Raw genomic sequence first — 27,304 nt, forward strand, 5'->3', positions numbered from 1 at the left:
TGCGACCTGGAAGTCACTGCTGTGTGGCAAACCGATAGTGAGTGGGACAGGGAGTTAGCAGAGAGCGTCGAATAAATAGTGCTTGCTGGCTTAAGGTAACCAAAAACAATCATTTGTGCTCAGTACAGTTTCTGATTAAACAATTTAACCTTGATTTAAAATTACAGGAGTTTTATGAGTCCTTGGGAAAAGATGTAGAACAAAGTGCTGGAAGAATGGTTGGGAAGGATAGTTCAAAGTAGTTTTGGAATAAAAATTGGAGGAAATTTAAGCAACTTCGTATTTGAAAAATTCCAAAGATTACTAGGTTTTGATGTGTCATCCGTCTTAAGAAACTTTGAATTTGGTTTGCTAGTGTTTATTTCCCTTCCTTTCAACAAATCATATATTTACCTGAATACTGCAAATTAATTTTTTTTATTAAGGGAATTAAAAAAAATTAAGGTCACCCCCCTTAAGAATGAGAGAGTGGTCCCCCCATGCCCCCACGGTTCTTTTAAATTATTTTTGTAGCAGTCTTACTTATGATTATTTTGATTTAGTCTTGTAGGAAAATGTTTTACTTTACAATAGTTTTAGACTTCCAGGAGTTATAACATTTAATAGGGGTAATCTTATTGCTGTTCACTCAGCCAGCCTCTTACACAGGTGTAACACAGTCATCAAAATTAAGACTTTAACATTAATTTAATCCTACGACCTATATATACTACAGGCTTTCTCTCCATTTCTCCCAATTTTCCCATCCTTTCCATCATGTCTTCTTTTTTTTTTTTCCCGGAGGGTACCATGCATGTAATCATCGTTACTTTTTGGTTTCTTCCATTCAGTGATAGTTCCTTATCTTTTGTGACTTTGACACTCAGAATCATCCTGCTCTGCTCTTTTGGCGGCATCGTGGCTACATGTTGGGCTGCTAACCGTAAGGTCAGCAGTTCAAAGCCACCCACTGCTCCTTGGGAGAAAGTTGAGGCTTTCTACTCAAAGAGCTATAGGTTTGGAAAGCCATGGGGCCATTCTGTCTTGCCGTGTAGGGTCACTGTGAATTGGAATGTACTCAGTGGCAAAGAGTTTGGATTTTTTTTTTCTCTCTCTTTTTAGATTTGTCTAGATTAGTGGTTCTCAACCTGTGTTTCGCGGCCCCTTTGAGGGTCAAATGACCCTTTCACAGTGGTTGCCCAATTCATAACAGTAGCAAAATTACAGTTAGGAAGTTGCAATGAAAATAATTTAAGGTTGGGTATTCACAACATGAGGAACTGTATGAAAGGGTTGTGGCATTAGGAAGGTTGAAAACCACTGGACTAGATTTTTCTCCTGCATAGGTTGAGTGATTTGGAGGAAGGATATCACAATGGAGATACATCCTTCTCACTGCCTCATACCAGGGGACATGTTTTACTGGTGTTAACTTTGATTATTTCTTTAAGATGGTGCCTTTAAGGTTTCTCCATCGAGAAGTTACTAGTTTCGATTAAGGAGAAAAAAGTACCTGTGCAGTCTCTGTTGGCTCTGTCCTTTGCATTACAATCCACGTGGCCATTGGGAGCACTTTTGGGTTTGCCCTGTGTCCTTTTGCCTGGCTTTCTCCCTTCAGTTGGGATCCCTCACTGTGACTTTGGGCACCACATCTGTTTTATCTTAACTTTAGGGTTCTCTCTCCCTTTTTTCCTTTTTGTTCACATGTGTTGAATTAAAAATAAATTTTTTGTGGTAGGATTTCGTCTCTACATTTCTGAAATTTGTCTCCAGTGCCAGCAAGACTGACACAGTAGAGCAGCACAATAATTCAATTTATGTGTAGTTTTAATTAGAAAGTAATTAACTAAAGGAAAATTACTTTTCAACATCAAGACTTCCAATTTTCTCAGGCACAACCGTGTCTAAACAGGTTTATGGAAGTAGTGCTCAGAATGAGTTAATTCGTAAAGTATCTATTTAATAACAAGAACAATAACAGAATGTTTTCTGGTAGACAGAGACAAAAATTTTGCATTAAAATTTTTTAGAATGAGACATATTTGGCTAAAAAGCTTAAGATTTTCCCTTTCCGAAGAGACAGTGTTGGAATTGCGCCCAATATGATCCTGCCACACCGAGGCAAAACATTAAGGGGGTGCAACAGAACAGCAAGGGAATGGAGCGGCGAGGTCCCCAGGGAATGCTGAAGGTAGACTTTGAGGCCACGGCGTTGTGCCCCAACAGACTGGACTGGAAAAAACCTCCTAAAGGCCAACAAATGATCCTTGAACTAACTACGAGCTTTTCTTTCTTGTTGTGTTTTGGGTTTTTTTTGTCATTGGTTTGTTGTTGTTTTGTTGTATATTGTTGCGTGGTTTTGCTCTGTCTTGTTTTTGTGCATGCTATTATCTCCACAGATCTGTCTAAATAAGATAGGCTGGATGAACAGTCTGGAGGAGAAAACAACAGGACCGACAGCTCTGGGGGCACATGGGAGAGGGGGAGGTGGAGGGAAAGGACGTGGTGTTAACAAACCCAGGGACAAAGGAACAACAAGTGATCCAAATTGGTGGTCAGGAGCATGTAGGAGGTCTGGTAGGGCTTGATCAAGGGTAATGTAACCAAGAGAAATTGCTGAAACCCAAATGAAGACTGAGCATGATAGTGGGACAAGAGGAATGTCAAAGGAAATATCTGGGAGGCAAAGGGCATTTATAGAGGTCTAAATAAATGCATGCACATATGCAAATATATTTATATATGAGGATAGGGAAATAGATCTATGTGCATATATTTATAGGTTTAGTATTAAGGTAGCAGAAGGACATTGGGCCTCCACTCAAGTACTCCCTCAATGCAAGAATACTTTCTTCTATTAAATTGGCTTTCTATGATGCTCACCTTCCCAACACAACCGCTGAAGACAAGGCGGGTGTATAAGCAAATGTGGTGAAGAAGGCTGATGGTGCCGGGCTATCAAAAGATAAAGCATGTGGGTTCTTAAAGGTTTGAAGGTAAACAAGCGGCCATCTAGCTCAGAAGCAACAAAGCCCACATGGAAGAAGCACACCAGCCTGAGTGATCACGAGGTGTTGAAGGGATCAGGTATCAGGCATCATCAGAACAAAATAATCTCATCATTGTGAATGGGGGTGGGGGGGAGTGCAGAGTAGAGACCCAAAGCCCATTTGTAGGCCACTGAACATCCCCTTACAGAAGGGTCTGGGGGAGGAGACAAGCCAGTTAGGGTGCGATGTAGTAAAGATGAAACATACAACTTTTTTCTAGTTCCTAAATGCTTCCTCCTCCCCCACTATCATATTCCTAATTCTACTTTACAAATCTGGCTAGACCAGAGGATGTACACTTGTAAAGATAGGAACGTGAAACACAGGGAAGCCAGGGTGGATGATCCCTTCATGACCAGTGGTGTGAGTGGTGATACTGGGAGGTTGGATGGAGGATGGGTTGGAAAGGGGGAACCGATTACAAGGATCTGCATGTGACCTCCTCCCTGGGGGACAGACAACAGAAAAGTGGGTGAAGGGAGATGTCAGATAGTGTAAGATGTGACAAAATAATAATTTATAAATTACCAAAGGTTTATGAGGGAGGGGGGAGCAGGGATGGAGAGTTAAAATGAGGAGCTGATGCCAGAGGCTTAGGTGGAGAGCAAATGTTTTGAGAATGATAAGGGCAGTGAATTTACAAATGTGCTTTACACAATGATGTATGTATGGATTGTGATAAGAGTTGTATGAGCCCCTAATAAAAGATTAAAAAAAAAGATTTCCCTCCTCAGAGTTGACATTTACTTATATCATAGATCCACCTAAATCTTAGATTCATTTAAATTGTGCTTCAAATAGTTCATGGGAAAATTCCACAGTCTTTTAATTCTGTTTTCCCACAAAACTTGAAATCTCACTCACATTTCCTTGCTCAGTATTTTATCTCTGGCTCCATTCCCTTCTCCCCTGCCTTACAGGATTTCTATGAGTGGCATCAATTTGATGGCAGTGAGGTTGTGTTTTTTAAATTAGGGAATTGAATGGGTCCCTATGTGTCTGGATCAGTAAACAGTAAGGACACAGTCACTAGGCTCCTCAGCCAACAGCAAAGTCTCATTCCAGTCCTCAGCTCTTCTGTCGTGTGGTCAGTCCCTTGGCTTTTGCCCGCGTGGACCTTCCCGTCTCATAGCCTCAGTGCTGCCCCTTTGCTCTACTCCTGGCCCCTGACTCAGCCCGATTCCGTGGTTCTGTCCTCCGGTCTCCGGGCTGCAGTCTCTGCTGTTGCTCTCCACCACTTCAGGTAGAGATCTCAGGCAGGCTCCTTTGGTGCCTCTTGGATTTCTCTCTCTTGCTGCTTCTGAGGCAGCGCTCTTCTCTGGAAGTGTAGTTTTCCTCTTTCAGAAGACCATGTCTCCAGGGAAACAAAGCGTAGTGACTTGGTTCATCCCTGTACATAGTAAGGTGCACACTCAGCATACATCTCACTGTAGTCCTGTCCATTAGGATAGCAGAGAGTGGTTCCCTCTGAAAAAAAAAGAAAAAATGATTCAGCACCAGAATTTACAGTCCATCACAACGGGGACATCTTCACAGTCAGCAAACTACATGCAAACGGGCATTTCAGGGATGCTTTAAAAGATAGCTGCAGAATCATTTTGAACTTGTGTCATGGAGTAAGTGTCCTGACTTAGGTCCAAATGGAAGTATTGCTTACTGTGCAACAACATATTGCTAGTGTTGATTCTGTTCCATTGTAGAAAAATGCCTTGTTCAAACCAACGTTGCCTGGGTTCAAGTAGTGCCATGTGTGCTGTTGTTGCGCCCCTCACCCCCATTTCCTGGCCGGTTGCCCCACCCCAGGCAAAGTGAGCATTGGTCTCCGATGGCTCCAACGTGCCCCCTTCTCCAGAAATTTGCCCTTAGTAGAACTGGGGTCTATAGCCAATGACCGACTGACCTAGGGGTATTGAGACTGACCTCTGGCTCAAGGTGGAGCTGGCAAAGAAGCCAGCAGCAGCCACATCTTGGCATCTCTGTTCCCTGTCCTGGCTTGCTTTCCTTCTTCATTTTGCTGAGGATATCTCCTCTTAGAGGTGAATGGATAACAAGAGCCTAAGACAAAGATTTTATGATTACACGGTTACACTGAGCAAATGTCAATTGAGAATCTTGGAAATGAATCAGTTGCTCACTCAGGATGTATTATGATTACCTGGAAAGAGCACTAGGCAGGATGTAGTATTCAGTTTTCAGGTTTGTAGTAACCTGCTGTAGCTCTTCTGGCATAGTCGTAACATGTTGGGCTGCCATCCACAAGGTCTGCAGTTAGAGACCACCAGGTGCTACAAGGGCGAAAGATGGGGCTTTCTACTCCCAGAAATGGTTATAGTGAATAACTCAAAGGGGCAACGCTACTCTGTCCTATAGGGTCACTATGAGTCCTCATCAATTCTACAGCAGTGTTTGGGATTTGTTTAATAACCAGCAAGCGTATGATATCTGTTGATCTATCTATTTAGTTACTTAAATCGTAGTACTTATTTTTTAATGAGTATTAAGTAGCTTATACAAGGGGCGTCAAAAGCTTGTAGAAAAATGGACTTAAGAGATAATGCCTGGCTTTCAAAAGATATAGCGTCTGGGGTCTTAAAGGCTTGAAGATAAATAGGCGACCATTGAAGCACACCAGCCTACCCTGACGTGATCACTGAAGACAAAGTGGGTGCATAAGCAAATGTGGTGAAGAAAGCTGATGGTGCCTGGCTATCAAAATATATAGAATCGGGTCCTGTAGGCTGAAAGATGAACAGGGGGCCATCTAAGTGAGAAACAACAAAGCCCACGTGGAAGAAGCACACCTGTCAGTGAGATCCCAAGGCATTGAAGGGATCAGTTATCAGGCATCAAAGACCAAAAAGAAAAAAAATCTTAGCTTTGTGAATGAGGGGGAGTGGGGGCCCAGGGCCCATCTGTGGGAAATTGGACATCCCCTTGAAGAAGAGCTGTGGGGAGGAGATGAGCCAGTTGGTGCAGTGTAGCAATGATGAAATATACAAATTTCCTCTAGTTCTTGAATGCTTCCTCCTCCCCACTATCATGATCCCAATTCTACCTTACAAATCCTGCTGTACCGGAGGATGTACACTGGCACAGCTAGGAACTGGGAACAGGGAATCCAGGACAGATGAACCCCTCAGGACCTGTGGGGAGAGTGGCTATGCTGCAAGGCTGGTGGGAGGTTGAGGGAAAAGGAGAGCAGATTACAGGGATCTATGTGTAACCTCCTCCCTGGGTGATGGACGGCTGAGAAGTGGATGAGGGGAGATGTCAGATGGTGTAAGACATGAGAAAATAATAATAATTTATAAATTATCAGGGGTTCATGGTGGAGGGGGCAGTGGGGAGGAAGGGGAAAAGATGAGCTGATGCCGAGGGCTCAAGTGGAGAACAAATGTTTTGAGAATGATGATGGCAACATATATACAAATGTCCCATTTGCTTTAATTTTAATTTTCTTTGTTTTTCCTTTAATTTATATAATCTATAAAGAATTTCACTGAAGGAAGACATTTTTATTTTCAATGGGGAAGGCAGGGGATACATATTGTAAAACAGGAGACAGACACAGAATCTCTGTTGAAAGTTATTCACTATATTTTTATTTTCTTTAAGACTAATGGCAAAGTGTGATCCACCCTCTTTGGCCAAAAATACTTAAAATAGATACTGCATACAGAAAAACAATGTCCATCAGTTATAGCTGAAAGAAAGATAACATTTAAAGGTGGGTAATGTGGGGTATGTAACGTGGGATGAGGTTCTAACCCAGTAGCTACTTTGTGGGAAAGAGATGAAGCAACTGACTCCAGCAATGATCTAAAATCTCAGAAACCCAATGGGATGGTTCTTCCTGGTCCTATAGGGCCACTATGAATTTCGGTTTGAAGGCAGGGATGGAGTGGTGATATCGGCTCATAGACAAAAGTGTTCTATTTATAATTAAAGCAAAGACCTGGTGGGCTCCCAATCTCTTACCATACCCTCCCTCTCTTATCTAAACATGGCACTCACCCTTCTGACAAAATGCGATGGCAGTCTCTGTTTTAAAAAGGAATCAAGAAGAAATGACACTAGAGAGATGTTTGGAATCCACTTGATAAAACCACAAACATTTCCAGTGTCCAGACTAGACAAATAAATAACTTCATCTAACAGAGAGGTTCTCAACCTTCTTAATGCTACTGCCCTGTAATACAGTTCGTGTTGTGGTGAACACCACGCTCCCACCCAAAAATTTTTGTTGCTACTTCATCCTGTAATTTTGCTACTGTTATGAATTGGGAGACCCTTGTGAAAGAGTCATTTGACTCCCAAAGGGGTCGTGACCCACAGGTTGAGAACTGTTGATTTAACTGTTGTTCTCGCTATACCCAGAAGAAAGTAACATTAGTAAGATTAATTAAAAGCAAAACAATGCCCCCAACACCAGCCAACCAACCAGCCAAAATAAAAATAAAGGAAGACTGCCTTTTTAAAAACCGAAGAAATGGGGAAAAAAACCCATATATGTATTTGTGTATAAAGGGTGCAGGAATTTTAGAATGACTTTACATCCAAATATATAGAAAACAGGGTAAAAAAATCTTTGGGGATAAGCTTTACACACAACTCTGCCCCCTTGCCCCTGCAACCCCGCCAACAATGCATGCCTGCATCTCATGTGCCTTTCCACAGCGATCACACGTTTCCCGAGGCTATCCAAGAGGGGGGTGTGTTCAGTTAATAAACTGCCATCCAGTTGGTTCTGACTCATAAACGCCTGCCTTCAAGGACAGCCTTTGGCAAGAGTCAGCGTTTGTCGGAACTGTCCTCAGTGTGCTCTCCCCTCTTGGGCTTCTATTGGCTAATTTTCAGAAGTAGATTGCCAGTCCTTTCTTCTTACACCACCTTAATCTGACAAGTCGAAGGCAGCCACCAACTACAACAACCAAGCCGATCAACAGCACTGGGTTCCCTGAGAACCCAATGATCGTTAGCACCATGCATTCGAAGCATTTAATGTGTGTCATTTTAGATACTCAGTTTTACATCTTAGTTCATTATCTTGGGCACACACATCCCCATGGGATACAGGGCTGTATTTTATTGTGCAGAACCAGCCCACGTGTTGCAGTGTGTTGAGCTTGAGCCTTCTAAATGCTGGTAGCATTACTTCAAACACATGGTAACCAGAAGACTTCCAGGAAGCGCCAACGTTTCCCACGTGCTACTCAGGTAATGCTATTGAGAATCAATAGTGTAGAGGAGGAAAAATGAAGGAAAAAATAGACGATTACTTACATAAGTCCCAAACTCCAAATTAAAGCAGGGCCATCAAGTCAAGTAAAGTCTGAGTGCAGTGCTCCTATTTCGGGTTTCCAAGCCTGAAAGAGCTTCCTTCCTGGGAGCAGTTTGCGGCCTCTACCGCCTGCACAGGTGAGCCGGAACCACCTTTCTTAGTTTGCCGCCTGGCTGTGCTGTGCGGGGCTTCGTGGCTGTCCCTGCTCCTAGCAACCCCAAGTACAATGCAACGCAACCCCAACCCATCCCCCATCCCCCATCCCCCACCAGCGTTCTGCAGTTGGTCAGGGGTCAGCACGTTTCTAATGAGAATAGCAGAAGATATTAATTGCTTTCTTTCAATGGAGCGTCAAGTGGAGCAACTTCCAAGAACTGAAATATTTATATCAATGTGAAGCGAAGGGTGTTTTTTTTGGCTTTCAAGCATTTCTGGGTTTTGGTAGCCAAAAACAGAGTGAGCTGAAGGCGTAAACTCCAGTGTTTTATGAATATAGCACCCTGATAAAACTTGAGAGCAATGTAGCGATCTGGGATCAATAGGTGTCCCTCAGTGTGATTTTTATGGATGTTTCTGAGTGTGCACGGGCTGTGTAAACTTTGTATGCATTCGGGTGCTTTACTGTGCATAATACAAATGATCCAGGGCTGAGATCACAGGGAAATCCATTGCAGTCTCTTCTACTTCAGCCATTGCTGTGTTACCCCAGGCTCTCTTTTCTTTGAGATACAGCCGCATGCTTAAGCAACTAAGTTCATAGATTTGGTAACAATTCATTCATATGTATATATAATCAGAATTGGGACTGTAGTGAGTCTTAAGTTATTTAAACTCTGATTTTAGTTGGTTTGGTTGAGAAATGTTAAATTTTTAGGTGGAATGTCATTCATTCTAAGTTGATTCAAACACCTGGTGCGGTGTGTGTAAAATCATGAATCTAAAGATTGTATAAGCCATGGAAAACCTCCACTGTCTAATAATCTGTAGTGATGTAAACATAATTTTACGAGTCCCCTGTGACCTTAGAGGAGTGTTTAGGGAAGTGCTTAGGGAAGTGCTCTGTTTACCCAGTGTGGTAATACAAATGCCACCAGGCTGGGGGCTTAAGGCACAGAAGCTTGCCTTCTTGCCGCTTGCTTCAGGAGGCTAGACGTGTGAATTGAGGCTGTGGCACTGGCTGGACGTTTTCGGTCAGGGAAGCCTGCGAGGTTTTGCATATTCCTCGGCAGCTGTGTTTTCCCCGTGTGTGTCTGTCTCAGTGTCCATGATTTTTATCATTTTTTTCAATCAGAGGTGATTAGGTTTAGATTCCACCCTACTTTGTTTTGATCTCATTAATGTAACAGCGAAGCTCTCCCCTCATAGCCAAGTTTCCAAACAGATTCATATATACAGCTTCACAGGTCAGGATAGCAACACGTCTTTCAGGAGGGACATAAGGCAGTCTGAAAGGGTATTTCACCTGCTAACATAATCTAGATACTTCCTTCTCTCCCACCAGCTCCTTCCTCTCCTTACTCTAGGCAGAGAGACATGTAAATCATTCCCAAGCAATTAATGCTGCTTCAGTCACAAATTATTGATTTTCCTTCCGTAGTGTATCTAGGATTGGTGCTGTACTTAGAGTCTAAAATGAGGCTTTTTAATTGTGTTTTCCAGGAAGATATGAATTTAAATGAAGATAGAAAGGCGCCATTGCGGGAAAAGGACATCAGTATCAAAAAAGAAATGGTGATGCAGTACATCAATACTGCTCCGAAGACGGTAAGTAACGCTGTCAAGTTGACAAATGCTGCGGAGCCACGTTGTGGCGTGGAAGACAATGTATTGTCGAATGAAGCACTGAGGTTTGTGGGCAGCATAATCGGCGGGCTTTGAATGCATAATTAAAGGCATGATGATTATAGTAAGTTTGTTTCATTTATAAATCTTTTTTCCATCTTAAAATCTTTGAAACTCTTCTTTGGTTTTTAGACAGGGCAGGTGTGTCGAGAAGCACTGTGGTGGGTCTTTCCATACCTTTCCTTGTTAGTGAATTAAGATGTGTATTGATTTCCAATGTCACTTATAAAGTGGGGTAATATCTGTGGGATAGAGAAATAGAGGATGTGATTTTACTCTAACCACCTTTATCAAGCTACATGATTGTGGCTTACAGGCATGTCTTTATTGTGCGTTTCTCTATGGATGAAATTTTCTTGTAACAAATTATAAATGTTGGTATTGAAAGGAGCATTAGGCCTCCACATGGCTGCCAATTTACCAGGAAAACATGAAATACGTGGGTGGAAGTAATGACTAAATGTCCAAGAAACCATTAACGCGCAGAATCAATTGCATCTGTTTCATGATACAACAAATGAGCTGACCAGTCACATAAAAACTGTGGATAAATGGATTGAATAAAAAATATAAAATGGAAACAAATGAGGAAGCGATCAGTAGAAAGACAGTAGAGAACGATTTTGGTTGAATTTAAAATAGAATTTGATTAGAGAAAAATTGCTTAACACACTGTAGTTTTCATTGGATCCTTTAACCTGAGGCCAAGTTACAAGACTATAAGTTATTTATACTTTAACTGCATTTATCTACCAGTCAGCAACTGTGAGGTATTTCTTTGGGAAGAAAAATTCAAGCGCTCTTTAATTTTTAAACATGTCTCATGTTTTGGCAGTCTGAGCTTCACTGTAGAAATCACTGTGGGTCCTGTGCTTTTTCCAGCTTGTCTTGCAGTTGGACTGTCTATCCAACTGCTGCCCTAGTAATTGCTTTAGTCCCTTTTTTTGTGCTTAGATACCCCCAATTAACATGGGAGTTTAGGAGACCATGTTTTGTTGTTCTGGATTTGCTTGTTTGCCTTCTTTTTGACCTTAGGTATCTTATTTTGCCTCTCTGATTTTCAGTGTTCTCATCTATAAAATGGGCATCACATCTGATAGTCTTACTACCAGGATTAAATGCTTAGAACATAAGAGATCCTTTATGATTGATAGTTGTCTCTTGTAGAAGTGGTGGTACTAGCAGCTGTTAGAATAGAAAATCCTAACGATAGATTATTTTTACTGGTGGAATCATTATGCCATGCTTTTATTTATTTACTTTTGTGTGTGTGTGTGTGTGTATTTCAGAACATTGAATCTTCTCTCTCCCCCCCAATAGTTTTATTGGCATATAATTCACATAGCATGCAATTCAAGAGCTCAATCTCAGCAAAAAGAGTTGTACAACCAGTTTTAGAACATTTTCTTCATTCTCGTACTCACTGTTATTAGCTCCCCATTTCGCCCCAGCCTCCCCTGCCACACCCTAAGGAACCATTAATCCAGTTACTGCCTCTTGATTTACCTATTCTGGATGTCACATACAGGAAAACATGAAAAAGCATAAAACAAATAAAACTAACAAGAATAACAAGGTAAAGCAGATAAAAATCTAAATGGAAAAGAAAGAAAAATTAAAAAACCAGAGTAAATGGATTATAAGCAAGATCAAATAACAGTGTGGTAAATTTTACATAGTTGCACCTACAACAGTACACTTTGCAGTGTGTTGTACATGTGAGCAAGGGAATTCAGGTCTCTGGTCCACGGTCAGAGGGGATTTATCAGGGGCTTAAGCCACGCTTATTTCCCCTTCATTTTTTTAAAAAAAATGGGACTAGCTTTAAAGTGAGTCAAAAGGGAGACAACTGTTAAGATACTACATTTTGACCTAAGGATGCCTGCCCTAATTTACTTTACAATGGTCTGTCTGGCCACATCCCTCAACTATGATTGGAGGGGATTCACCTCAGTATGCCATAATTTTGAAGTTTATTATTTGTGAGGGCACTTCACTAATATATTAATTTCTCGGCCCAGTACATTTTGTTGAGAGTTGACATGGCAGGCAGGAGCCCTGGTACATTCTGGGTTAAGTGTTGGACTATTATCTACCAGGTTAGTGGTTCAAACCCACCAGCTGCTTCTCAGGAGAAAGATGAGGGAGGCTCTCTGCTCTGGAACAGATTTACAGCCTCAGGAGCCATATGGCCCAGTTGTACTTTGTTCTCCAACAAAGTTGCAGTGGGTCAGAATTGATTGGTTGGCAGTGGGTTTTCAGTTGATGTGTCAGGCACTGGGGTAGACACTGGAGAAGGGAACCTACGGTCATGTACGGCTGTTTCTGGGGAGCAGCATTCTAGTGTGGAAGCCACACAAGCACACAAACACATCTAGCAGGAGAGAACCTGATGTGAGAGCAACACAGCAGGGTGGTTGGAGAAGGGCTAGCTGTTTTATAGGAAGTGGGGAGGGAAGGCCACCCTGCTAGGAAAATTTAATCCAGCAAGCATGAATTCAGGAAATGGAGTTAGGAGAGATACTTTGTTAGTGAGAGCTGGTTTAGAAAAATCACTTTAGAGCCAGCTTTTTGGTATCCAGGCTTTAGTTCTTGGATTTGAGATAATAAACAGGCTTTTTAATAGAACAACCCCATTTTGAACTTCATTATAGGGGGTCTGTTTCAGTTTGCACTTCGTGATTTTAAACTTTAATCCTCTAATCATTTTGGACTAAGGTTAGAATTTATTTCCTAGACCTAGATAATTAAATGATAAGGATTGAAATAGAGTACAGCATTGACTCTTGTAATTAGTGCGTGGGGATCATGAGTTTTCCTAGGAGGATTCGGAATGGTCTGGCAGATGGTTCCATTCCATTCGGAATGGTCTGGCAGTATACTGGTAGAATGTTCACGTTGACCCATCGCTGTTTTGTTGTGGAAGTAGAAACAACATTTCAGTAACTCTAGGTTAGAGACTTTGTCATGCCACTTTATTTATGTTGGAAAAGAGCCTGTGAAAGAGTTTCTCTGTGAAGAGCAGACTCAGAGTTGGAAGACTGTTGGAGAGAGTGTGGGGAGTATACTAGGTATACCTTTGTTCTGATTTTAGTCTCTAAGGTTGCTTTGGGATTCTTCTGTGAATAAAACATTGCTATTTGCTTTTGAAAAATACTAGCTGTTCCTACAGCTCATGATTTGCAAATGCTTTCAAATTGTCATCTCTCCAACTAGCTCCCCATAGATACAGTTTCTGGAAGAGCGGGGGGCGGGGGTGGGGGGGGGCGAGGGACCCAAAGCAAACAACAACCACCACCAGTAGTTTGAATTTTGGTGGTCAGTAGTAAAACTGAATATTTATAGCTGGCACGAGTGATGGAAATTTTATTCTTGAAGAGTCCTATTTAGAGGCTGCAAATTTCGGACGCTCATTTCCCTGTCTGGGTTGTGGGGATGTGATTCAGGCATGGCCAGTGCAATCTGGTGGCAGATCAGTTGAGGCTTCTGAAAAAGGTTGGCTTCATCCTAAAAGGGTCCCGAGCAGAAAGGCTGCTTTTTCCCATCATCATTGCACACAGTTGGGAGAGGCCATGGGATGCCTGGAGCTGCTGTTCAGCTGGACCCAGCCCTGCCTTATTCTTCTCCTTCTGTGCGAAGACGGATATCTTCATTTCAGCTGCTAGTATGAATTGCAGCCCTGCTGGTGCAATGGTTAAGCCCTTGGTTACTAACCAAAAGGCTATTTGTTTAGAACTCCTCTTCCCTCCCCCCATAGCCCCATGGGAGAACAGATCTGGCAATCACTCTGTTGAGCGTTGTCCCTTTGACTCAGGGTTTGCTGTGAGTTGGAATGGATTCTGCACGACTCCACAACACAGCCTGAGGCCACCCAGCCCCGCACATAGTGACATACCTTGCTACCAGCCACATACAGTTTTCCTTATATGGGATCTCTTTTTAACTCTAATGACTTGTTCCAGCAAAAGGTGCATCCTGGTGTCTTCAGTGCATACAAGACAAAGGCATTCCAGGACCCAATGACCATCTCCTAGGGAATAACTTCCCTTAGACAGTTGGACATTGAATAAGGAAGACTGAAGAAGATTCGATGCATTTGAATTGTAGGCCTTTTGAAGACTGCTGAAAGGTCTGTCTTGGAATGAGTACGACCAGAGTCCTTAGGACACAAGCGTGGCGAGACTTCCCCTTACTCACTTTGTACATGTTGTCAGGAGAGCCCAGTTCCAGGAGAAGGACATCATGCTCTGTAAAGTGGAGGGCCAATGAAAAAGAGGGAGGCCCTCAGGGAGATGGATTGACACAATTGCTGTAACAGTGGCCTCACTTGTAAACAGCAATTAAAGACAAGTTCATTTTAGAAACTTTCTATCAAGAAGAATCGTGCAGACTCAGTGGACAATGTAGCCAGAAGGTGAGACTTTTCAGTTATCCTTAAGAAGACCTGGAGAGTGGATGTGACATTAGTGGTCCTGCAAGCATCTAAGGTGAAGGAATATCTAGAGCCCAAAAGGCTATTTTCTTCTGTTACAACTAAGGTTCCGCACTCATTGGAATGAAATTAGAGGTTAATATCAAAATCTACCCGATAAATTATTTAATTATGCCTAGCCCTGAGTTCATCCCTTAAAACTAAACCAAGTCTGATGCTGTCAAGTTGATTCCAACTCTTGACCACAATCTTCCTACCTTTCTTCTGCGCTCCCCCTGAGTGGATTTGAACCATCAACCTTTAGGTTGCCCCACCTAGGGACTTTGCTCATCTCGTAGTCTGGTTTAATTAACTTTAATCCTTTTCCTTTCTGTAATGGTCCTTAAGGCAGCCCTCCCAACGGTGTCAGATTGTTTGCTGTAGCTAAGACGTGTTCTTTGGATGGGTAAACTTGGCTTAGAAGACACCAAGCTTAAAAAAGAGTGGAATTAAGAGATCAGGTGTGATTTCCTGTGGCTACAGAAGGTGAAAGGGCACTCCCACTCCATGTCTGCCCGAGGATGATTCCTATGAGACAGAGGGCCAACGTGCCTCCACACCCCAACCGTCTTCACCCTCTTCGGACACCAGCTGTTCTTCTCATGGCACTCTGCTTCTTTGCTTGTGTCAGCAATGCAGCTGTCATGGCCACACTAACTCAAAGACAGCAGAGAATGACTGTGGGCGTTAGAGAGAACTTTTAACTCAGGATCAGAAATGTTTAGGATGTAGTTTTGTGTCCACAGAGCCTCTTCTTAGTGATGCTGTCAGGCACACTTCTCTCTACTTGGCATAGCTAAGAAACCCTTGTCCTCTGCCCTGCTTGGACAAAAGTCACAAAGCTCCCTTCCTGCTGATAACTGCGCAAAGGCCACCACACTGCACGCTAGTGTCTTACATGAAGGCACTTGGTGTTACTCATCCCGTGGGCTAGTCTCGTGCTCTGTCTCCTTGTCTTGGCGCTGCTGCCTACTTCTGCTGCCACGGCTGGCCTCTTCTCCGAAGGTTTCTTGGACGTGCTCTGCTTGTGGCTTTACCTTCTTGGTTTTGGGTGAGATTGTCTGTACTGACCAATCCCCATGTTAGACTGTCATCTAATTTATACACTCGCACCAAGTCATCATTTGGTGGATGACAACAGATTGGATAGAAGAGCCACACCGAGTGATTGTAGCATACCACAGTATGTATGTACGTACATGTACATGTACATGTGTGTATGTATGTGTACACGTATATATCACGGCGCCTCTGCTCTAGCTCATTGGGCTCAGTATTCTCAAGTTTTGGTGGGGGATGGTGCTCTTCAGTATTGTTCTTTGAGGCATATCTTGATCATCTGCTCTGAGGAAATATTAGTCATAAGATCCCATTTATGCGAGCTCTCTCTGGGTGGAAAGTCTAGAACTAATGTGTTGACTTGTTAATATTATTTTGCTGAGGGCAGTTTCATGCTTTCCAGAGTCTGCTCTTCTTGCTGAGAGTTGAGTGTCACACATTAATTTTAGAAAACATTTTCAGATGATAATAAATTAAGTTTTTGGCTTTTAAAATGTTTTCTCACTTTCTCAAATGCATATTTATTACACTTTAATTACTAGAAACTTTGACGAATCGCACATAGCTTTAGACATTTTTGGTCATTAAAGTTAACGTAGATTCGTTTCTGACTTATATTTCAAGTTATGGATTTGATAATAAGCACCCTGAGCGCACAAAAGCTTAGTAAAAAATGGTGGCTCTTGTGCGTGATAAATAGGTAAGTGTCTAATAACAATGCCCTTGCTTAAGAAACTGTGCCTGCTCGTCTCTAGGTTTTGCTTGCTGACTAGGAGAAATTCTCAGAGCCTCAGGGCAATGAACCAATTTCTTGTTAAGAGTATTTCCTAATAATATATCTGGCACTTTAATTTCCATTTGTGCCTATATAGGACAGGTTTTATTTATGTACAATTAAAATTATCTTCCAACGGCTTAAATTCACTCGGCTTCCTTGTGAGTGGTTTCTGGGCAGCATGAGTGGCTTTTAATGTTCTCTGCTATTACTACACTGTAGTTTTGTTTAGGTAGAGGATGATAATGAGGAAAAAAGATCATCTTTTTTTGTTAGAAGTAAGTATATTAGGTTCAAATTAGAATTGTGTCTCTTTGGCCATTTTAAAATCGTATAGATAGTTAGGACACCTTGTTCTTTTATTATAACCTTATTGCATTTTTGAAAGAACTCACTAGATACGGGAACACTGTTATTTCTTAAAGTAGATTTTCAGAACTCTAAATGGTCAATGGTCCTTATACCAATTGGCGTGATTTCAAGTCATCTAAGTTTGTTTTCCTTTCGGTCATTTAGTTGTTCCCTGGCCCACCACATTTGGATTTGCTTGTGCTTGGTTTTGATAATTTCAGGAGCATAATTAAAGTCAGGTAGAATCATGTGTCTGCTAACTACGAAAGCAGTGGTAACTGGAAGTGTCAGTACCAAGAGGCTTAATGATTACGACGGAGAAGGAAATACTCATATGGAACAAACCTTTTGACAGAAGGAACTGTCTGAAAGAAAGAGTGCACAATGGAGAGAAATTATATGTATGTACAATTGATTTGCCGTGATTGAGGGGGAAACATAATTATTATTGGTGGATAAACCATGTTTCTTCTTCTCTTCTTTTTTTAAATTTAAAATTTAAATTTTGGGGGGAAAGATTTGATGGCTTAGGACTGACATTGGAGCCAATGGCTAGAAACAATGGTGCTCAACCTTGATAGGCCTTAGAAAAATGTGGAAAACTTTAAAAATTCTAATATTCAGAATTTTTGTGGTGGGATTCAGACATGGTATATCCCTTCTGGTGACTCCAGTGTGCAGCCAAGAACGACATCTGGTCTATCTACAGAAGAGAATCATCACCAGTTGTCTTAGTGGAATGCCAAACTAACTAAGAGTTGATAGAATTTAAAGCCTAAACTTTGTGAACCTTAACAAGTAAAAATGTGTTATCCACCCACTCTAGGTTCAAGGCTAGTGTGCATGCACATAACATGGCTATTGGTGTCCAAATGCCATACTACAGCTACTAAGAAGTCCTTTCCGACACTTGGCCACTTGTGTAAATTAAGTGGGATGACTAACTAATATGACTGATACAAGATCCTGGAAGACTTTTTGAAACAAGGCCCAAATAGAACACCCATCAGCAAGGAGGAGAAAACTGCGCGCTTTGAAAGCTGCAGTGGACTGGTTTTGTGTTGGACTGCAAGGCAGGAGTTTGAAAGCACCAGCCGCTCTGGGGGACTTGGAATAGAAATGTGGGGCTTTCTCCTCCCATAGTTAGAAACTCACAGGGGGTAGTTCTGCCCTGTCCTATACAGTTGTCAGCATCCACCTGATGACAGTGAGTTTGCTTTTGTAAAGATCTGCAGTTTCAGAAACCCGCAGGGTATTCTGTCCTGTGGGGTCATTATGAGTTGGACTTGACTCTAGGGCAGTGGCCTTTTGGAGAGATGTAGTCTGACAAATCCAGACTGTCCTAGATGAAATAAAGGGGATGGAATTAATTTCTATTAATCTTAGGGATTAATAGAAACTTAGCAATATATCCAATTTCAAAATATGAGCAAGGCAAATGTCTAGGGATAACTGTTTACATGATAAAAGAGAGGAGAAACATAAAGAAATGGTTTCTGGAATTGTCAAGGAGCATTTTTCAAAGACCCACTGCTGTCCTGTGAAGTCTGACTCAGCAATCGGACACAGGGGTTCAGAGCTGCGAGCCTCCCACTTTCCCACAGATCGCTGCAGGGTTTGAACCGCACGAGCAGTCCAGTACTTCCATACTGTGTCACCGGGTTCCTAGGGCAGGGCCCATGGAGGCCTTTCTGGAGTGATGGGCAAGGTCTGGCTTATTGATCTAGATGGTCTTTTCCTTATAATGATTTAGTAAGCTGTACTTTGTTTTTCAGTATATGTTTTGTTACTGTTTTTTAATCAGAAACCCCAGTTTAAGATCCTAGGGGCTACACTAACTTGGAGACGTCACAAGCTCCCTAGGTCATCCTTCATCTTGACTGGAGTAGAAAGCTCCAACTTTTTGCCAGAGACTGACTGCTGATATTGAACTGGTGTCCTTGTGGTTAGCAGTCCAATACATAACTCACTATGCCAAAAGGATCACTATGGGATCCTTTCGCAGGTTGGAGAGTGACGAAGTCAAATGTCTCTTTGTGCTCTATGTTTCTTGTAAAATGGCAACTGGATCCAGAGACTTGATCAGCTTTGGGGTTGACCCCTTTTGTGAGATCATAGGAGGTATTGTGTTCGTTCATCAGGAGGCACTGAACTATATAGTTAATAATTAAACTTCCATAATTTTATTTTATTAGTTAGAAAGCTTTTATAAGGATTCATTTCCCTCTAAAAGCATTTGGTTACCTAACAAAATGAGAGGGAATTCAGAATAAATGCTTTATTCTTTTCCTTTGTTTGATAGTTTTGAAGATAATTATTCTATTTTCTTCTGTGGATGTCCAATTATTTTTAATATCATTCAGAATTTATGCATCTAATTATTGTTATTGAATCACAAATGGTCTCATATATGGCCAGTAAGGAGCCTTAGTCAGTTGTGGTCTAGTCTTTTTGACTCAATTCTAGTAATTTTTGATTGTTTCTTTCATAGCTGGTAAGATGATCTTGGTACCGCTTGTATATTTCTGACTCCGAGGCCTGAAAGCTATCGTTTCTCTTAGTGAGGAAAGGTGTCTCATTGTACGGGTCAGGAATGCTTATTGCTGGAGAATTAGTCACTGTTTCGAGGTCTTTTCAATGAACAGAGAGCATCCCCCCACAAAAGTGTGCATGTATATTTAAACTCCCCAGAGCCAATTTTTTTTTGCATGTTCTGTCCTCATCTCAAAGAGCCCTGGTGGTGTAGTAGACCCTGCTGAGACCTGCATGGTTGGCAGTTCGAAACCACCAGCAGCTGTGTGTGTGGGAAAAGGGGAAAACACTGGGTTTTCTACTCCTGTAACCAGTCACAGTTTCAGAAACCCACAGGAGGTTGCTATGAGTCAGCATTGGCTTGACGGCAGCAAGTGTTTTTTTGGGGGGCCCGGGAGTGTCCTCATGGCCCACTGTTTACTGTTGTAATGCTTTCTCCACTTAGCAGAGGATATTATATAACCATGATAGCTTATGCTGCCCTCCTTTTATGCCTTCATTGGGTCTTCTGTGGCTTCACTATGTTTCCATGCTCAGCACCGTAGGTGCTTCCCTAGGCATGGCGGTTGTCTGAAGTTTATCTTTTAATCAATTTCTCAGAAGCGATCTCATGCATGTTAATATGTCTTGCATATTAATAACAAATTTTTAATGCCATTTATACATAAAAGTCAGTTTTACTGGCCATAAAATATTTGGTTCATATCTTTTCCCATAGTATCTTAAATATGTTATTTATAAAACATTATAATATATAAATGTATTCATTTTTATATAGTATATGTAATTATGTATAAGCGGGATGATGGCATGGGGGGAACAGGGCACTAGCTAACTCAGGGGGAGAGTATTGGTTAGGTCTCTACAGAATTGGAAGTGTGTATGCAGACCCACCATGGCAGGCCAAACCTTCAAGGCAACGTAATCATGTATAGCAATTTTAAAAGTAAAGAAATTATTTCTATTTTTTATAGCATAAAGTATTTCTGTTCCTCAAATCTGCTAATAACAAATTCTTATTCTCCCAAGTCCCTGGCTTTTTGTAGTCTCGATGTCTCAGTTGGGTGATCAGGTATGTAGTAGGTAGGCTCTTTCAAAAAGAAAAAGGTTTGCACGCAGTGTGTTATGTCCTATTTTTGGCTTTTCTTCCTCAGGGATCTGAGAATATGTATGTTGGAGTATGGCCTCTCTTTACTGTCTCTCTTGCTCTCAATCTCCTTTATCTAATTTTTCTTTTTTCTCCCGCCTCCATACACCTAATTTGTCATTTTGTTTTGATTTTCAAAAATGTTATGTCTGTCATCTCTGAATCTCTTATGACACCATCTATTAGGTTTTTCCCTCCTTACATTCTGTCTAGTTTAGCCTTCATTTCTGAAATGACTTTTTCATTTTGTTTTGATTTTCTTCTCCCTATTTCTTCACCTCCTTCGGAGTTCTAGCTAGTTCTGCTTCATTACATTAGGTTAGTTTCTGTGTCTTTGTTCGCTGGGAAGTTATCAGGTATAGTTTTGATTTGATTGATGCATATGTCTTTGTGATTTAGGCCTTCTGTAGGACCAGTCTGCTTGTGATTCCACTCTCGGCCCCTTCTCCTCAGGTGGTGCCTGGCTCTGGAAAGGAGCCTTAACAGTTGGATATCAAATGTTCAGACTCTTTGGCCTCTTTCTCCTCAACCACAATCTGAGTGGACCTACGTAATTCCTTCAGTTTCACTGGTTGCTCCCCCATTGTCCTACTGGGCAGTAGAATCCTTTTGGGATTCTACCGTCTTCAAGTGCATCATATACCCTGTTGCTTCCATCTGCTTTTTCCTGAGCACATTCTGATAACTGTGCTGGTTGTGGCTTTTGGTGATTTGCCTCTACTTGCTTATGTAGAGATTGTGGAGATGATCCTGTCAGTATTGCTGAGCTTTTGATCTTGCTATTTAGTTGTTTTGTTTCTTTTTTTGTGACTAGGTGTGTTTATACTGAAGCTGCCATCTACCAAAATCTTCTAGTTTTCTGATCCTTAATCTCAAATTCTGTTCTTTAATTTTTTCCATTTGCATGTGTGGTTTGAAACAATCTGGGTTATTTGTATCCCCTTTTGCCTTTCAAGGAGCCTTGGTCTTTACATATTGAACTGCTAACCATCAGTTCGAAACCACCAGCCATTCTCAGCAAGAAAGACAAGATTTTCTCCTGTAAAGAGCTACAGTCTCGGAAACTTGCGGGGGCAGTCCTACCGTCTCCCATAGGGTTCATGTGATTGGCCTAAGTGATGGCAGTGAGTGCGTCAGACTTTTGGGGCTAGAAAAATGGTGATATATTAGGCAATGGTGTGTGTGTGTGTGTGTGTGTGTGTGTGTGTAACTGATAGCTCTAGGTGTGGCTGCTTATTTCATCTCCAAACTTTCATTAAACCTCTTAATGGTCCTTGACCTAAAATAGATTGAAATACAGTAGTGGTCTCCGTCTTATTTCCAAGATACTTTAGAGCAGACTATGATCTTCTCATGTAGTGTCAATCAGGTTATGAGGGTGAATGCTTTTCTGTCTCGGCTGAACGTCGGGAAATACAGACTGCCCTTCAGGACTCTACCCCACCCTCGAAAATTAGGCCTCATCTGCTTGTGTGTGTCTATGAATTAGTGAGTGTGTTAAATCTATCTCAGCATGAAATCACTTCAAGCGCGGTGAATGACTATCTTAAAGAATTTAAATTGATTGCAGATGTTGGTGCAATTAAGCAGGTCTGATGAGCTCAGAATCATGTTTTTCAGATTTGAATATGAGTGCTTTAATAAAAAAGTGATGCATTTTATGTTAATGGAGTTCATAGGCATCTGAGAGTTTTTACCACCTTGTATTTTAAAATGGTTCAGCAGGGTGAAAAGTGATGTGTGACACCCCCCCCACTCCCAAGTTCAGATAACTATATTACTTAGAATGAAGATGTATTATTCTTCTTTTAAATATGTTGTCCTGTGCCCTCTATAACCAACTGAAATTGACTTTGACTGATTATTTCCTTGGTTATTTCATTTGTCTGCCAATTAGTTTGTCTACCTTTTGTGTCTATAATTTATTTTTAAATTATTCCAGAGACAGAGAGGAAGTGTTATGTTATTTCATTGCCATTTTTTAAGAAGAAAAAAAATGAGCACATCAAGCAAACCAAATGGGTTGGTGCAGGTTATAAAGGCAGGACCTTTTCCCCCTCCTGAGACCAGGCTTCTTGCCTAACTCATTACTTTGACACTAAACACTGAAATATAAAGAAACACTTTCTATTTATTACTTTAAAATACATCCTGGTTACAAATTAGAAAATAAGTTCTGAAACAAGACTGTAATATGATTATGTAGAATGTGCAATGTGTTCATTTTAAATTTATGCAAAAATGGATCTCATGTTAAGTAATTAAACTCATCAATATCTGTAACACATTGTAAAGTGGTATAGACATTAGGACTTTATTATATATACAATAGTGAAAATAGATTATCCCAATTGGCAAATAATTGTATATACGTACTATTGTTAAAAATTAATACAATTACTGAAATATTAAATTATAGCAACACTAATGATTTTAAGTGGGGACAATAGATATATTAATTGTACTGGGTGAGAATTAAAGAGGTGTTCTATAGTTTTGTATAAAGGTTTATTTTACCTGTTAGGGCAATACTCTGTTTCACAAGTTAGGGATTCAGCTGTTGCTGTTAACTTTGCGCAGAGAATTCATTATCTCTGTCTGTTGTGTAACTCATTAGATCATAAATATTGGTGAGTTTTATATGGGGAATTATAGAATATAGGGGATAATGTTTAAATTCTAAATGGTCCAAGGCTTATCAAAATCATCATCATCATGATCATTTTGGAAAAGTGTTGTTGCAGTTTTTGTGGCCCTCTTGTTGAACTAGCATGTGAATAAAAACTCATTACAATGGGTAGCAAGACAAACATGATATATTAGCATAATATTTTCTCCACTTAAATCATAGATGTCTGAATATTCATGTGGTCATCTTTGTGTACAGACACATACTTTTTGGTGGTTGTTGCTGTGGGTTTTTCCTATGTACGACAGACTCATGGAACATCAACTGAGATCACCATTTAGTGCTGTGTTTTAGAACCCAGGAGGGACACGGGTAAAGCTCCATGTTCAAACTTATATTACTTGTATGATTTTTTCAGCATTTTTAGTTATCTTGCTCATGCCTGGGGTTTGAAAACAAGTTTGCCTTTTTTTAAAAACATCTCACCATCTTTTCTTATGTGTTGCAATATGTTATCAAAGAAGCAACTCTCCCTTTTGACGTTCTCATGTATTAGGACATTAGCAAGCACAGCTAATATAGCAGTTTATAAAGAGTTTGAGGAGCAAACACAATAAATTCTTTAAAAAAATACTTTTACGAGCAACTCTTGACCTTCACAGGATTCCATTCCCAGAAGCAGAAATGTACTGCCTACAGCACGCTCTGGGTCTCCATCACTGTGTGCTACAAGGAGTGGCTATCTCTAGTACTTTAAAGAAGTTACAGTTTTGATTTTATGAGGAATTTTATTCATTTATGCATCCATTTTCTTTAACTTTTTTCCCCTGCTTAAATAATTGTCCTATTCTTTTTATGTTAGACATTATTGGAAAAATTCATCTCAAATTGGTTCAAACACTGGAATATGTTGATTTATGCATTTTGGAAGCCCAGGGCTCTCCTGGCTTCAGGCAGTCCTAGAGCTGGGATCTCAGATGGCCTCAGGACCTAGGCTTGCTTTGCTTTATCTTATCTCTGCTTGACTTCGTATTGATTTTATTTATACAAATTATTTTGTGGTATAGCCAAATGATTACCAGAACTTCTGATTTGCATCTATATTTTAAGCCAATAACTCTAAAAGTTTCCATTCACTCCACCAATTAAGGAAAAATGGAAGAAAACAAAAAGACCTAAGTAAATGCAAGAATTTACTTTGCTCACAAATAGAAAAACCTAACATTGTGAAAATGTCAATACTACCCAAAGCAAACTAAAGACATATTCCAGTCCTGATTCAGATTCTGTCATGCTTTAAGGAGAGAAAGAAATGAATCTGCTTAGGGGGCACTGAGTCTATGTCAACGGTGGGGGAATAATTTGGAAATGGATATTACTAATGGTTGTACAACATGAAGAGTTAAATCAGTAGCACTGGGTTATACAAGTAGAAGTGGTGGAAGTGGAGAATGTTTTGTATATTTTTGCCACATTAGAAACAAATATATGGTTCCTTGAATCACTGAGTACAGGAAGAAGAAACTGTTCTAGAATTGAATATGGTGACAATTGTACAACTCCTCTTGATATGATTCTGTAATTGAATTGTATGATATGTGGGTGAAATGCTTATAATGCTGTTAAAAATAAAAGAATAAATGAATCACCAACTTTACATGGCTAGAAAGAGATGTGATAAGCAGGTCACTACTTGAAGAAAAGAATAAAGTAGGAGACCTTTTAATCCCCCATCTCCAACCTTTACTATACATCCACCAAATCAAACACTGCTTCGAGTAGATTCTGACTCCCAGTGACCCCACAAGATGGGGCCGTACTGCTCCTCTGGGTTTCTGACACTGTCACTCTTTCTAGGAGTAGAAAGCCTCAGCTTTCTCCTTCTGAGCCACAGTCGTCAAACAGTCTGATGATGACAGATACATAGATTCATGGAACAGAAATGAGAACCTAGACGTAAGTGCATCCCTCTGTGACAACAGGCTGAAATATATTAAAAAGGAAAGAGTCACTTTAATAAGCGGTGCTGGCAAAACTGGGTATTCATCTGCAGAAGAATGAAACAGCACCCATATCTCACACCAAAGACAAAAACAAACTCAATTCGATCAAATACTTGAATCTAAAGATCATTTAATAAAAAATAGGGACAAAGTTTGGGACTCTAATAAAAGTATAAATATTCTATCAGACATAATTGAAAGTACACGAACAGAAAACAGATAACATGACCAGGACCTCCTACAAATTAAACATCAAAAGATTTTACCAAAAGAATAAAAAGAGAACCTTGAAACTGGAGGATACTTTTTTGGCAGTGATTATATTGGTCAAGGAACACAGCTCTAAAGTGTATAGACAGCAAGCACTTCAATAGTACAAAGACAGAAGATTCAATTAAAAAATGGGCAGAGGACATGAACAGGCACTGCACTGAAGAAGACATTCGGTGCAAAAACATGAATAAATATTTGGGATTATTAGTCATAAGGCAGATGCAAATCAAATCAACAATGTTATATGATCTCAGCCCCCTATTAATAGCAAAGTTAAAAACACCTGAAAACCAAACAACAGCAACTGCAAATGCTGGCAAGGGTTTGGAGAGACTGGAACTTTCACACTCCCTTGGGATAATAAGGTGATGCAACAGTTGTATGAATTGAACCACAAGATAAATGAGTATATTTAGAGAAGTAAGAGAAAGGATGCGACAGATAGTTGTACGGCCCTGTTCATTGCAGCTTTATTCACAATAGAAAAAATACTGAAATAATGTAAGTTCCCATGAATGAATGGATAACCAAACTGAGGTACTTACGCACTATGTTATACTATCTTACACTAGGAAAAATGACAAACTGATGCCCTATGGGCATTTAGCAGTACTAAAGGCCCTTTGTAAAGGAAGTTGTGGGGTGGAGGCGTGTCTGACCTCTGCCTCCTTGGAATTGGCTTTGGACTGGTGTGGAGATGGATTCTCCTTTAGCCCTTTGTGCAGTCCGAGAAGGCCACACTTGGCCCCCATGCCATCTCCTAACTAGCAACCATTAGGATAGGGATAACAATTGAAAGTTACTGTTTCTGGGCAGAATGTCCAGGGACAGAATGGGAGGAAAATGTAGATCAGAAATTGAAATCTCAAAAGACCAGGCTGATCAAGACTGGTAGAATCTCTGATACCATGACCCGTAGACACCCTCTAGCCTGGAGCTAAATTCACTCTATAGCCCAACCTTAGAGAAGCCTATAAAGTGAGTACTGCCATTTGTGAGGAATAAGCTCTTCTGAGCCATATTGATGAGCACAGCAGAATTTACCCGAAGGTCAGCAGGCAGGTACGGGTTAGGAAGAATGGTGACGTCGAAATGGGGAAGGAACCCAGAGAGGTTGTTGAAAGAGTGCCTTATATTGACTGGATTGCAGATAATATCACAAAACAAAATGAGTGTAAGTGCTGAACAGGAAAATAATTAATTTACTCTGTAAACTTACACCCATAACACAATAAAAAAATTGATTACATGTGCCACTAAGTCAGTCTGTTTCTTAGAAATCTAACCATGGTTTGTGTGTGTGTGTGGGAGAAATGTAACCATTGTACTAATATATCAACATTTATATTCTGTCTATAATAGAGATAAATATTTTGATATTTGTATTCAATTAGAGGATTTGCCTCAATTAAAATGTTTGGTCTCATTTTTTGGGTACTTTTTAGATAACATTTTCTTTATATTAGGTTCATCACACATCAACTGGGAAGCATGTCTTTGTCTGCTGCTTTGACTTGACCTGCTATTTTCATAAACTCTAAAACGTAGTGGGCATCTCTCTTAGGGGCTGACCTCAGTGTGTCCTTGATGGAGCTCACCATACTGGGTGCCCTGGGCTATGCCCCGACTGCCTGGGAACTTCTGACTCTGGTTTGGACGCTCCTCTGTGGCACATAATGGATGTATCCCAGTCATGGCTTGGATCTCCCTCTTCACTTCATTGTTTTGCTCGTTTGTTTGTTTGCATATCCTTTTGAAAGCTAAGTACACCAACACCCATGACCTCCATGACAGCCCCGTGCTACTGCTTTCCCTCACCCAGACACTCTCTCAGAGTTGTCAGGTCCTGGTCCTGGGTAAGCCTCACTAACTCTTGTTCATTAAGATATATATGTGGACCTAGACGGAACCT

General features: G+C 40.8%; 1 protein-coding gene across 2 annotated transcripts in view; it reads left to right on the plus strand.

Moving 5' to 3' along the window:
• The window catches only part of DIAPH3 (diaphanous related formin 3), a 576,438-nt gene that overhangs the window by 83,532 nt on the left and 465,602 nt on the right, over positions 1 to 27,304 (plus strand). For both annotated transcript variants that reach the window (XM_075563000.1, XM_075563001.1), the window contains one exon: positions 9,970 to 10,074. In XM_075563000.1, the coding sequence (XP_075419115.1) occupies positions 9,970 to 10,074 (105 nt within the window). The remainder of the gene's footprint in view (positions 1 to 9,969; positions 10,075 to 27,304) is intronic.

The sequence above is a fragment of the Tenrec ecaudatus genome, chromosome 11 (genome assembly GCF_050624435.1).
Source record: "Tenrec ecaudatus isolate mTenEca1 chromosome 11, mTenEca1.hap1, whole genome shotgun sequence".
NCBI classification, from domain to species: domain Eukaryota; kingdom Metazoa; phylum Chordata; class Mammalia; order Afrosoricida; family Tenrecidae; genus Tenrec; species Tenrec ecaudatus.